The 14114-nt window shown below is 43.4% G+C and overlaps 1 protein-coding gene across 4 annotated transcripts in view; it reads left to right on the top strand.

The window, feature by feature from the left end:
• Nucleotides 1-262: 262 nt before the first annotated feature.
• Nucleotides 263-14114, top strand: part of INSIG2 (insulin induced gene 2) — a 14566-nt gene continuing 714 nt past the window's right edge. Inside the window, exons 1-7 of one of the 4 annotated variants that reach the window (XM_049813555.1) lie at nucleotides 298-344; nucleotides 1101-1187; nucleotides 4689-5029; nucleotides 7942-8066; nucleotides 10354-10520; nucleotides 10951-11050; nucleotides 11551-14114. The exon at nucleotides 11551-14114 is cut by the window's right edge and continues 714 nt beyond it. In XM_049813555.1, the coding sequence (XP_049669512.1) occupies nucleotides 4786-5029; nucleotides 7942-8066; nucleotides 10354-10520; nucleotides 10951-11050; nucleotides 11551-11592 (678 nt within the window). In that variant the 5' untranslated portion in view covers nucleotides 298-344; nucleotides 1101-1187; nucleotides 4689-4785 and the 3' untranslated portion in view covers nucleotides 11593-14114. Of the gene's footprint in view, nucleotides 345-609; nucleotides 677-1100; nucleotides 1188-4688; nucleotides 5030-6019; nucleotides 7530-7941; nucleotides 8067-10353; nucleotides 10521-10950; nucleotides 11051-11550 lie in introns of those variants that run through there. The other 3 variants (XM_049813554.1, XM_049813556.1, XM_049813558.1) reach the window with 3 other exon arrangements.

Here is a 14114-nt window from a genome sequence, read left to right as displayed (position 1 = left end):
GGTAACGACCCCCGTTCCGAGGGAAGGGCGGCCTGGTGCCCATCGAAGAGGCCTCCGCTGAAGTTTCCCTGAGTTACTCCATCTAGCCTTTCGACCGGCACGTCTTGACGGCTCATTCCGCACCGCCGCGGCGGGGGTCGCAGGCCGGCTCCCGAGGGCAGGGCCGGCCCCGGGGGACGCGGCCTGGCCCCGGCCCCGGCCCCGGCCCCGGCCCCCGCCCCGGCCCCGGCCCCGGCGCAGCCCGCCCCGCGGCCGCCCCTGTCAGCGGCTCGGCCCGGCGGGGCGCTGCGGAGGCTGCGCGGGGCGGGGACTGGCGCGGGGAGGGAGAAGATGGCGGAGGCCGAGTGAGTCCCGGGGCTGCGGCGGCTCCCGTGCGGCGGGGACGGGCGGGTCGGCGCAGGGGGTGCGGGGGCGGGATGGGGCTGCGCCAGGCGCGGGGGCCGGGCCGGGCCGGGCAGCGGCGGCCCCCGGCGGCCCCCGGCCCCGTCTTCGTCCTCCCGGCGGGCGGCCGAGCGCTCGCCGCCGCCGGAGCCCTGCCTCGGGGCGGGGGTGGCACCGGGCCCCGCCGCGGCCCGGGCTGCTGGGGGCGCGGCGCAAGCGGCGGGCGGCCCGGCTGCCTCTGCCGGCGGGGGAGGCCGCGGCGGCGGCCGCTGCCCGCCGTGGCCGGGCGCAGCGGGTGAGAGAGGGGGAGGACGGCGGGAGCCGTCCCCTCGGGTAGCGGTTAAACCTTCTGCCCGGCGAGGCTTCCCCCGGGCAGGCGGGGCCCTGCGCGGCCGGGCCCGCGGCCCCTCCGCCGGCGTTGCTTAACGGGCCCGGCCTGGGCCGGAGGTGCCGAAACGCCGGCCTGAAGCGAGCGCCTTGGTGCCCGGGTGGCTGGATGGGGCTCCTCGGAGCCGGGGCGGACCGGCCGGGAGAGCCGCCTCGCCCGGTGCCCGGGGAAGGGGGGTGGTTTGCTTTTGGCATGGCCTCACAGAAGGCAGATGGTTTCTTGTGGTTTCACCGTTTTTTGCCATCTCCCGCGCGGTGTTGCTTAAATAAATCTTCTTTCTTGGCCCCCGCTACACGGCGTTGTTCCTAATGTGTCTGTATCGCGTCGGAAGTTGTGAATCGCACACAGCAGAAGGCTCTTCGCGAGCATGAAGAGCACCGAGGAGCACTTGCGGGACGGATCTTCTAATTAGAAGACAGTTAAGTGACTAAGTGTTTTAAAGACGTCTAGGGTGATAATTTACTCGTTAACTTTTTGTGCAACGCCAGACATCGCGTGGTTGCCTTGCGAATCGTATATAATGCTCTCGCATGGTATGTAAAAAAGCTTGGGTTGAAGCTGTGTGCCACCGAGGAGGGGAAGTGCAGCTGAGACTTTGTGGGACTGCCACGCCTGTCGATTTCCGTGTGGTGTTACAGTTTTGAATATGCGTTCCCAAGAGATGAAGGCTCAGAAGTAGTGTTGCTTCAGTATGTGAACTCTTACCATCTGAGTGGAAGCCCTTAGTAAAATACAAGGCTTAAAAGGAGAGGCATCCCCTCCTCTGTCTGCAGGCACGCTGGCATCCCAGTCCAGAAGAAGGAGGCGATGTCTTCTTTAGAGATCTTAATTTCCATTTTCATGAAAGGCGATGATAGTAAATACTTTTGCCATGCCTGAGCATCACAAGCCCAGGCTGTCCAAGGCTCTGAAGAATCTTTACATGAGTGTTGGTCACCTTGCTCTTTCCCCTATTGCTATGTGGCGTGCCAGAAGGTCTCGGAGCCAATGAGTGGTGAAAATTTGGAAACTGGGATAAAACAAATAGGAATAATATGTGTGGGGTGAGAAGAGGATGGAAATTACTGCATCATGCTGATTTGGGACCTTGTGTTGCTTGTTATCAACATTCACCAACGTATACCCGCTCAAGTGCCCTTGCTGTGGTCAGGCTGCTTACCTTGTACTAAAAATCTGTTGCTGGTGCCTTGAATGACTTGCAGCTGTAGTGGTTGTATAAAAGCAGTAAGTGATTTCCTTGCATAGCAAAATCCTGTTATGTTTCGATAACACTTCACAATTAAATATATTTGCCAAATTATGTATTAAATAAATGGAAGTTGGGTAAATGCAGGTTTTACATTCTGAAACTGGTTTATGCCAGAATAAAATTGGCCTTTTATTTGATCACCAGCATTTCGGGGGAGGAGGGGAAGAAGTAAGATCCGATCAGTGTTTACATCAGTATTGCTATGTGGGACAGTTGATGATTCTTAATTAAGTTGGAGATTATTGTAATTCTTCAAATACCATAAACAGTCTTGTTAGAGGGAGATATCAAGAGAGGATAAAATGGGGAAATAATGGCTGTGGGAAAATTGTTACTAGATTTCATCAAAGACAGGGACTTGAGCTGATCTCGCTCAGTATTTTAGTTGATGACCTTGGTGCACAAAGTAGGATGCAGTAATAGTGTTTGCTGATGACTCAAAGCTGGGATCCATTTGCAGGGCCAAAGAGGACCGAGATAACCTACAGGAAGAACGGAGTGATGTTGAATGTCACACTAAATAATACCTATGGGCTGAAATTCAGCACGCAAGGTTTGGGGCTGGTATCAAGGAACAAGGAGTTAAGTAACAGGAAAGAAGAGAGGCTTGAATGTAGTAGTGGATCACAGGAGGTGAGCAATTGCTTTATGACAGTGAAAAAAGAAATTGTGATCCTTGGTGTGCAGCAGAAGAGTTCATTTAGAGAGAGACGCAGAAGCGTGAACTTTCTTGTACAAGGCTGTGAGAGACGAATCTGGGATTGTGTACATCAGCTCTGGTCTTGCATTGAAAAAAAAAAAGGGGGGGATATGCAGACTTCAGAAAGTGCCAGGAGCTGTTGGGATGGTGAAGTAAGCGGAGAGTCAAGAGTTTAGCTTTTTTTCCTAGGCAAGCTAAAGCTAAGAAGGGATGTAACAGTTTAAAAGCACCCATTAGATACGGTATTCCTGCAGAGTTTGTAATTGGGACCTACAGTCTCCAATGCCGTGCATTGACAAGACTTCTGTAAATTCTGGAAGTTCCTGTAATCATCTGGTGGGCGAAGGCCCCAGGTACAGGGGAGACTCCCAGCTGAAGTAGTCATGTATTTGTGACTCTGTGCTTTCTTTCCTGGAGGCTAAATGTATTATCCAAGCTCCACTGCCATGCCATTTGGAGGAGGGGAAAAAAAAAAAAAAGTCTGGAGCACCTCCTTTTTGCTTGAGGGAAGTGTGTTGCAGTGCCAGTGCCAGCCTTGATGCAGACATCTGTTCAGTGTGACTCAGGAAGCTGACTTAAGAAGGCAGACACTGTGGTTGCCCTCTTTCCCCCTAAGACGTGTTCATGATTACAAATAACACGGAGAATTGGCCGTGTAGAAGAGATCCTGTATTCTTAGGAGGACTCTGCTGCCTCCCTGAACTGCAAGTGGGAAGTTACATGTGATCAGAACTTTTTTTTTTTTCTTTTGTTTTGCCTCCTGGAACTTTTTCTGAGGGATGGAGGATGCCACGGCGTGGCATCGCATCTTCTGTGCACTTACCTGTAGTATCTCAACTAGCCTGGAATATTTAACTTCCCTTTTGGCTTTCAGACAGCAAAAGTGAATGCTGCATCCTCTGCGCTGCTGCTGCATGTTTAGAGAGCTTCCCTGGGATATGCTGAAGCTGGGGAGGAAGGGGGATGGATGCGCTGGTTTGGCTCCCCTTGTGCCCACGTGGCCATAAGTAAGAGTTAACAAAAGCCGCCACCAGTTGGCAGTTTCAAATTTAAAAACAATGTCAGGGCTTTTTTTCTTAAGTTCCAGGTGGCTAAGCTGTCAATCAAAATCGATGTTATACATGAATGTGGTACTGAATCCATGTATAACAAGACTCTTGATGGACAGGTTTTTTTAAAAAGCGTGATCAGGATGGGAACTCTACCATTCCTGTAGTGCCGGCAGAGTTACTCATGTAGGACGCTACCTAGGGCACAGGCAGAGGAAGCTCCCTTTCCCTTCACTCTCAGGTTCTTTTGTGCCTGATTACAGTTACAGTTTGTAGTAATGTATGGCAGTTTTCACCAAAAGTGTGTTACTTCGGTAAATATTTCTCTCTGTTGAGATTACTTCTCTGGTTTGCTGAGTTGTTTGCTCTTATCTGGGGATACAAAAGTGGATGCGCTGTGGGATTGCTGAAGTTCTGACTCCATCCTGAAAAATATTTCTCAGATTTCACTTTCCAGTTGAGAAATGTTTTCTGGCGCCTCTTCAAGAAGAGAGATCTGTGAACCTCTGTGGCTGACTTGAAACTAAGGGCTGTGTTTACTTGCTTCTGAATTACATAATCTCCGGTTGTTGCTTAAAGGAGGGGAGAAAAACAATTTATTGTTACTGCAAAGCAAGCCTTTCCTCTATCTGGTATTGGTTTCATTTCTTCAGCTTTTCTCTGTGGTTTCACATTGCTAGCTGTCCCATCCTACATGTTTCCTCCTCCTCTGTCTCCTAGTAGGCCAAGCTATTTGTAAAACCTGTTTTCTTTGTAAGGCATTTTTGCAGCTGTGGCTGGTTCTGCTCTCAGATGACTAATTGCTGCCTCAGAAAAATATAATGGCCATTATTTTTTAACCCAATCTCCAATGTATTTAAGAGAAATATATTTAATGTTTCTTATGTCTGCATTTTTCACCCTTTTTTAATTATTTTTCAGGGTTTGGGTATCTCCTAATTGAGGAGAATCAAAATACTGATTGCAAGTGAATCCTCCTCAGTCAGCCTGTTGGATGTCTCTGAGAATATAAGAAGTCATGGCAGAAAATGACGCAATGCCAACATTACCAAAAAAGTGTGGCCCATACATTTCATCTGTAACCAGTCATGGCATGAATTTGGTAATTCGTGGTATAGTGCTGTTTTTTATTGGCGTATTTCTCGCCTTAGTATTAAACTTGCTTCAGATCCAGAGAAACGTTACTCTCTTCCCCCCTGATGTGATCACAAGCATCTTCTCCTCAGCTTGGTGGGTACCACCTTGCTGTGGCACAGCATCAGGTAAGTTCAGTCATGTATGTATGCCTGGAGTGGAGATGAAAGGGTGGATATAGGTAGTTATATAGTTACAAAAAAATTATACGAAAGGTGTGGAAGATAAAAATTTCTCTTCCAACATCACTGCCCTTTTTGAGCTATTACTATCCTGATTGCCCTGTGTCTATACAAATATGCATGTATGTGTCCAGAAATTGTTGGTCGGCTAACTTGTTTTACTGTAATATTGTTAGCAGAGCATAACCTTTGCTTTTTCTGCTGTGTCAGAGTACAAGTTTAACAGACTTTAGAAGGTGGTGCCACTTGTAACCTTGAGGCTGGATTACAGGAGTGTGCTCTACAGGCAGCCCTTGAAGATACCCTGGAAATGTCAGATTGTGCAGCACACAGTACCTTGTTTTGAACAAATACCCTGAGTAACGCTCCCTTTTGTGGTCCAGCTTTCCATTTGTTTCTCATTCCAGTTCGAAGTATAGCTTTAACTCCGTAAAGCCGGGAGACCTGACTGTCTCAGAGAGTTGAGGCCAGGCACGCAGTTTGCAGTTGTAGAGGCACGTTGCATAACAGAGCACTTCGGTTAGATTCATCTATCAAGTCGGATGATGTGAACATGCTCCATTTCTCCCACGACCACGTAGGGAGTTGAAGCTTTTGTGTGTTTAGCTAGCTTAAGTGAGATGTCTACTGTAGGTGGTAAGAAATATCCCTTTTTCTTCTTCTTTCATCTTCAAGTATCAAGGCATCTTCTGTGTTACAAGCCTGATGGAATTTGGCTTTCTACTTGGCTCTGAAGATCACTGATCCTATGGGTTAGTTTTAGGCTTTACGAAGGGAATATTCTTAGCAGCTGGTACTGGAGGATTCTGCTTTAGCAAACCTTTACAGTAAAGGCGATATCTTCCTAGAGGTCAGTTTTAATAAGATTGAGAAGCTCATGTTTCTGGATATTAATATGAGTCAATAAACTAGCTTTTGAGTTGGCATCACTGTTTTGCTAATGATAATATTTAAGTCTATTTTTTTCCTAGTCTAATTGCTTTCTTTTTGACACCTTGTTGAAATACTACACCCCAGGTGTCATAAAGGAGCTTGATTTGAAAGGAAGCCCTCCAAATATCTCTCTGAATATGTCAGTTTTCTTCCCCTTTGGAAATGTGTTTGGCATGTTATGGTGGCAGTTACATACCTGCCTTATCTGCTAGTTGTCTTAGTCCTATTTCTGTTGTCTTGCTGAGATTGTTGATTAGTTTTTCATTTGTATCCCGCATTTGCTGCATTTTTCTTTTATACTTTAAACTGATTGTCTCGACAAACATGTCTGGTAAAGGTTTGATCTTTTATATATATGGAGTAGTGGGCGTTGAAATGACAGAATTGCATAAAGCAACGCATGAGGTTTGCAATGTTCATGGCGAGGTTTGCACTGTCAACTGTTTGCATCAGGCTGCACCTTACGCTCTCTTGGGTTGTCCGAGAACGCTGTCTGCAGCTGCATGTGGGGAAGCCGATCTTGCTGTCATCTCAGAAGAAACTTGTGGGACTTTCTGGTTCTGATGGGGTGGTGATTTTGATGGAAAGACGATATGGCTTGTAAAGTGTAGTCAGTCACTTGCTAGGCATTTGCACTGCTTGATTTTAAGCCACCTGATTTAAAGATATTACTGCCTTAATTGGCTTTTCCCAGCAGGAGTGACCCCTGTTGAGGTGTTCGTGTTCTTTCTTTTACACTATCAGTCTTCCCCATTTTCTTTCCTTATCTTCTCTTCTTGCATACATACAGGGAACCTCTGTGCTAAATGCTGATAATTCACCCATTTTCTTACCATTTGTACTTGCACAGCCTTCCTGGAATTGACACGAACATTTCTGTGCAGTAGGGTTCATAATTATGAACAGAATAAAGGTATTTTGCGTGCTTATAATCAGTGGTGATCAAGGCTGCTTTCAGAGAAGTCCATTCATCCATCACTGTTATTAGTCATCAGTTTGGCCCAGTGCCTTTGGCAAGAAAATTGCTCAGGGAGTTTTTTTCCCTCTCCAGCTTTACTGGTGATGTATTTTCCTGGATGCTGGACATCAGTTTCCCCTCTGGCAGAATAAGGAGCATTTGCCATAACATACCTCCAACAGCATGCCAGACTGAGGGCACTGGAGTCTGTACCCGTGATGCAGGCTCTGCCCCATTCATGCAGCACCGGTGTAACTTTAAGCAGCAGTGGCATTCCTCAGTGGTGTTGGTGACAGTCTTTTTAGCTGTAATTGCAGTGGAGAACACATTTATGAAGAAGTGTTCAAAGACCATAGCAGTTCCCTGGGGTTGAAAGTCCTGTTTGCTTTCTCTGTTCAACAGCTACCGAAGACTCTTGCCTTCCCCTCTTCTGTGTAAGCCTTTATAGTAGCATTGAAGAAGAGAAAAACGTTATCCAAGCAAAAACTGCTTGTAACAACAACAAAAGAAGACATAAAATACTGATGTTACAAACCACACTCAACCCTTACTGTGGTGTGTTTGTTTTGCATTTATTGAAACATGTATGTTTGATATGTGGGATTTTGAAAAGTGCCAGCCTGCAAGCTATTACTGCTCTTTTTGAACTACAGTGTGAGACTGCAGATTTTGGTAGGGTGCAGAGCTCTTTCATTTTCCACCCTTAGTTCAGATTGTCTCTGTTTTGCTACTTCTGCCAGGTCAGTGCTGCAGTGGTTGAAGATGCTGCTGAAATTTTACAGGACTTTTTCAAATAATGAAATTGTTTGAAACTCCTCTTTTTTTACAATGCATGTTTTGTGCTATTTATCCTTAAAAGATCTGTTTTAGTAGTAACAATATTTGTCAAAGTCTAGATAGTCTGTATTTTAGTTAAATATTGCCAGTGCTCTAACTTCTGGGCCTTTTTTCTTTCCTGTCTCCACAGCTGTGATTGGATTATTGTACCCATGCATGGACAGACATCTGGGAGAGCCACATAAATTTAAGAGAGAATGGTCCAGTGTAATGCGATGTGTAGCAGTCTTTGTGGGAATAAATCATGCCAGCGCTGTATCCTATATTCTAATGAAATTGGCAATAACAAATGGGTTTCCACTAAAACAAAGCTCACATAGTCAGTCATAGTGAGTTGTCATTAAAGATATAACGTGCAGCATTCTTGCAAGGGAAATGCAGAATATTTATTAGTGTTAAACTGTCGCAGCACTATTGGAGGTGGTAAGTCTCCCTTCCTTTCGTTCTGAAAAATCTTTTCATTAGAGATGTCTCAATATAGGGCTTTGTCTTATAGTCTTTATTTTCTTTGAATAATTAAAGTAAGTGCAGGGAAATATTTATGTGGTAGGTGTTATGGAAAAGTGCTTTAAGACATTCCAAGGGTTGATGTCCTTTTAACACTTAATAAGAGGTTGAAGCCCAGTCTCGAGGTCATCAGTGAAGCACATGCACTTTGCAAAGAATGCAGAAAACTCGGGACCAGGTAATACCCAGGACTACACAAAGAAAGTAAACGTTGTTATCCCATTCTGCAAATGGTGCCTTGATGCTGAAAGAGTAGTTACCATTCCTGTGGTCATTCCGTAAGAAAAATTAGAAGTAAGTCAGCGTGTTGCAGTACCCTACACTCCTCCTCATTGTGTAGCTATTCAGATACATCCTTGCACAAGTGTGCTCAAAATTGGCATCCCTTCCCTCTGAGGCAGCTGGGGACATGCTGGGCGACAGGGTGCTTTTCATGTGGACTGGCACACCTTACTGGCAGTGCTGTGAGTCTTAGTGGTTTTGTGTAGTCATGCCTAGTGCCTCCTCTGTCAGGTAAAACCAGGATCTGCCTGTGAAAATTGGGTTCTTGTAAACTAACTAGAAAGAAAGTTGATCATCTCAGGAACTCTCACCTCCTTCAGTGTCAGCTCCAACATGGTTTGCAGAAACCGTGCTAAGATGGCATGCTACTGAATCTTCTCATTTCCAGGAAAAGAAGGCAAGTTAAGCGAAAGTTGTGAGAGCTGGCTGAATTCTTACGGAGGTGGCTTGGCCCTTGGATGGGTTTTGTAGTTGTTTGGTTTTGTTCCCACCAGCTGTCCTGTCCAGTATGGGCGGATGAGCTGGAGCTGCCAAGGTTCAGAGTCATTCCCACTGTCCCTCGCAAACCTTGCTGACCTTGGCAAAGATGCATTAATCTGGTCCTGTGGTTCTCATTGACCTGGACTGTACGTGTTGTGTAAGCACATGCAACTTCGCTGCTTTTAAAAAGTACGAGAGAATTGACAGCTTCTCTCTGCATGGGTCAGATTATTTACAGCAAACCTTCTTGCAGTTTTCTAACAGCTGTTACACGTATTCCAGGACATCATTAATGTACCGTCTGTATTACCTTCTTGACAGCTCTCCAGACTGCTTTCTTTTCAGCTTATTATCCATTCTGCGTATTGCCATATTTGGTGTGGTTTTTGCTCTTGTTTGACATTTTTTCTGATGCTATCGATTTTTATCCTGTAATTATTTATTTCACTTAGCTGAACTTCTTTCTCATTTCATCCAGGTCTCTCTCCAGGTCTTTGTGAGAAAATAGGGCAGTGTTTTTATGTTGTCATCCCATAAATTTGCTTTCAGGCTTATGAAACTTGACAGTCTCCTTTTTAATAATCTGTTTTGGACAGGAGTAGCGAGTATGAGTTAGTATTTCCAAAGCATTTTGAAGAATGTGAAACGCTACAAGGATATGTGGAGTAACTTTACACTTTTATCACCAAGTTGACAAAACTGATTTTCAATGTTGGTTTACATTAATACTTTCACAGTAATATTGTTTACATTTTGTTTTATAGAAAACATTAACATTTTTAATGTTTAGCTGAATGTAAACTAGCATTTAAATTGCAAAATTGCAATTGAGTAAGAGTGAGAAATACCTTTTTTTCAGTAAATCCCTGTCATTTGGAGGAGTCTGATGCTAAATTTAAGATTTCATGCTTAGCATAATAAAGGATTAGGTAAAGATGGGATGTCCTTACTCTGAAGAGTAACGTGTGCATTGTTTGTCTGTATAAAATGGCTGCAGTGTCTGGCAGGTGCATAGTCTCTTCGCTCTTACACAGTGCTAAGACCTTAAAAACGTGAAGAAGTATCATAAGTTTTTAGTCTCCTGATACATTGGCAACACTCAGGTGGCTTATTTCTTTATATACCAGATAGCCGTGTGATAGCTGATACAGCTAGTGCTGTATTTTTTTTTATGGTATTTTTTTCTGTTTTGCCAAAATATAAACAGAAATGAAGAAAACTGCTTTACACTTGTATATGATACTTCCAAGCTTATCCTTAACAATCAACACAGAAGGTGGATTTTGCCAACAATATCCAGTTGTCTCTCACATTAGCAGCCCTGTCAATTGGTCTGTGGTGGACATTTGATAGATCACGAAGTGGCTTTGGTCTTGGAGTAGGAATTGCTTTCCTGGCCACATTGGTGTCACAACTTCTGGTCTACAATGGAGTTTATCAGTAAGTATTTACTCCTTTAAGGTTAAATGATAGTCTTCTGAAGCTGTAACATAAAATCAGAATAATCGAAAGGGTAGAATTTGACATGATTTCCAAAGCTGCCAGCACTTAATTTTGAGCGTAATATAAATTGGACTGTTCATAAAAGTTTTTATGTATTTTTTAAGTGAGACTTTTAGTTAAAGTTGTTCATTTCAATAAAATTGCCACCTTACCAGCAGTGTAACATGCTTTTTTTTTAGTTGAACAAATCTGATAATAATCAATAAGAAGCCTCCTTTGTTATTTGCTGGAAGTAATTAGATTTCTATAGTATGTGTCTTTTTGAATTGAAGTGTCCTAATATTTAAATTTGTGGATTTGTCTCATGTGATTGGATGACTCTATGTATTGTACAACGTTGAGCTCAAAAACATATGTTCTTTTCCAGATACACATCTCCGGATTTCCTATATGTTCGTTCCTGGTTGCCATGTATATTTTTTGCTGGTGGAATAACTATGGGCAATATTGGCAGGCAACTGGCAATGGTAAGTCTGGAGGGGGGGGGCGTCGATTGCCTTCTAGTTGAAAGTTTAAATCTACGTGTCATTCCTTCCTTCGTATATACCGACCAGCTGTTTGACTTGCGGATGTGCAGTAAGGCAGAAATCAGTAATTGTTGCTTTTTGATCTAGTTGGTGAGTCATTAGTACTGTTACTCAGAGCACAGCCCATGACTTTGCTCTGTACACTCTTAGTTGCATACTTCTAGTCCTTTCAGGACCAAGAGGTAAATAAGAGCTCCCGTGTTTGGGGAGAAGTCAGGCTATCCCATCCCCTAAGTCTGAACTGCTCTTTCTGTTGCTGAAAGAGACAGAGACTGCAGCCAACAGTGTGTGCACAGAACTTAGGGAGACAAAGGTTACCTGGGTGAAGTGTAAGCTAAGATATGTTATCACCCATTTTGTAGAAAAATCCCCCTCATAGCAGTCTTTTTCATTAGTTATGTAAATCAATATTATTAATTTTGTCAACTTCTGTTTTTCAGTATGAATGCAAAGTCATTGCAGAGAAGTCTCACGAGGACTGAGGAGAAACAATATACACCTTTTAAACAGGAAAATTTCTGACAAATGACTGTTGGAGGAGCATAAGGAACACTTGACTATGAAATTGCCAAAATGCAATTTTTTTCCCTTGAGTGGTATACTTTACTGCAATCTGTGATTGCTGCTTCTATAGAAACCTTGATGTCTGATTTTGATTACTGTGAAGTTACAATAGTATGCAATACATTTGACAATATTGGTTCAATTATAGGATTCTTTTTTCCAAATCTAAACTGAGTTTACCATAAATTCTTGTCTGTCCATAATGTTGCAGTGCCAAACTGAACCTTTGCACTACGTTTCTGTAGCTGAAACTTCTTGCTTCACTTTACCTTGAAAGTTTTGAGGAATTTGTTTGTAATAGCTCAGTGAAAGACAGGGGATTCAAATTTAGGAATTAAGATCTTCTCTTTTCGTGATGATAGCCCGTAATATCTTTATGAAATCCATGGATTACAGGTGAGCTTTGATGCAGTAAGTAACAGATTTCTGCCTGTTAACACACTGTATCATTCTTCTTACATCACAGGTGAGGAAACTTAATACGGATTGTGTGAGTTATTGCCGTAGTATTTCATTCGTCTGTGGTATGTGGCCAGTATCACAGAACACAGAAATGGAAACTGAGGCTGGAAATGACTTGCTGGTTTTTTTCCCTGGTACAACCAGTATGCATGTTTGTATATGAATTTAAGTGGACCATCATGAGATGTGGACAGATTCTGAAACTACCTGTTCTGTTGAGTAATGGGATACAGTTCAGGTCATTCTTTTACAATCCATTAAGCTGAGTTGTTTTGATCCCTTATGAAAAAAAAATCTTAAGGAGTTTTTATTGCAAAACTTAATTCTGCTGAACTGAATCAGCCACTACCATATAGTGTCAAAACCCCCTCCATTACCATTGCTCCTCTTGATAGTTCTTGTCTACTACCTGCTCTGTTCACAGGGATCAGCAGAAGGAGTCAAGGCTGTATTTTAGGTACTGAGGTAGCCCTTATTGCTGTGACTGTGGTCCAGGTAACCATAAATGCATTTGTTCTTGTAGCAATTTTCTGAGGTAGAGAAATACTGTTACCCCTATTTTACAGGTGCCTGTGCACAGAAAGTCTTGATAGGACAGAGAGCTGAAATAGGCTGTGTGCTAATCGGTTCCCTTCTTAAGAAGAAGGATTTTAGTGTATGACCCGTATTTGGGGGCATACATGGAATTTCCTCTTGGCTTTGCATCTCACTTTTAAGACCATGAGATAAAAGAACTCGTGCAAGAAGGCAGAAAGCAGACTTCAAGAGGACACTGCTAACCTGTGCCAGCAGTGATTTTGGCATGGGATGTCTCTTTGTTTTCCCCCTTCTGTCTCTGTCGATGATGTTTTAATGTATTCATGCTCCTTTTTTTGTCTTGAAGTACTATGTTTTAAATCTTTCATGAAAGGTTTATAAGACATGTTACAGTCACCTAGGGAGGCTGGAGTTGGTCCAAAGAACAAATAGATGTTTAGACAAGTTTTTATTAATAAATGTGTGTATGCATTGTATATGAAGCTTGAAATAGGCAACTCTTTTTCAGTCTTACGTGTTTATCTCATAAGTCTGAAAAGTATGCAATGGAGTGCTTCCAAAAGCGTTGTAATGAAAGAGGTGGTCACAAAAGGAAAATTTCTTGAATGGGGAAGTGTGAAAACAATAAATAAGCAAATGATGTATAAAGAGCTTGGTTCTGCAGCTCCACAAAGTTTCATCAGCTTGTCACGGTTCCATGACAATTCAACACCTGAAGCACACTTTCACTGGGTAATGTTTCAGGAAAGCACTTAACAGATGTGCTTTGCTTTAAGCAGAGGTAGAACATGTTTTAGATCCCTGACTAGAGATTTTCTTTTAATCAAACCATACGGCAATAAGAAGCATTTTATTAATAAAACCAAGAAACTGTCAGGGCCTGAACTAAAGGTGAGTTTCTTTAGGCAGGCTCTGGCATTTCACTGAAGAAGCTGTTGGGTCCCTTTCCATACAGTATTTCGCTTCATCTGCCTTCTTTACTTAAACAAATGGCTTCCGCTTGGTGGGCAGCCTGATGAGTCCCTCTTGATTTATCAGGGCATGAATGGCATAAAAATTCAGATGTTTCTTATCCTAACTGTAGGGAATAACATGGTACCTCAGTAGCCAGTGTGCTGACTTGGTAAACAATTTAGTTTTGTCGTGACCAGTAAGTGTATACAACTGGAGATGAGTAGCTTTTATTATTCACTCAGTGGCAGAACTGCTTTTATCTGCCAGTCTAAATATTTACACAGAAGAAGCCTTGTGTATGTTAAAATGTGCAGTATGTGAGAAGTGGTTATTGTGCATGTGTGGCACCCACTTTACAACACTTTGCACTCAAGATTCATCTAAACCTGATTAGACTGTGCTGTCCACTAACTTCTTTTAAATTTCATTTTGGAAATTTTGAGCATGTTGTGCAAAGGCAGCAATCATCCAAAATAAATTTGGGTGG

Source organism: Accipiter gentilis, chromosome 1 (assembly GCF_929443795.1).
Source record: "Accipiter gentilis chromosome 1, bAccGen1.1, whole genome shotgun sequence".
NCBI lineage: Eukaryota > Metazoa > Chordata > Aves > Accipitriformes > Accipitridae > Astur > Astur gentilis.
This window is presented reverse-complemented; position numbering and strand designations above follow the sequence as displayed.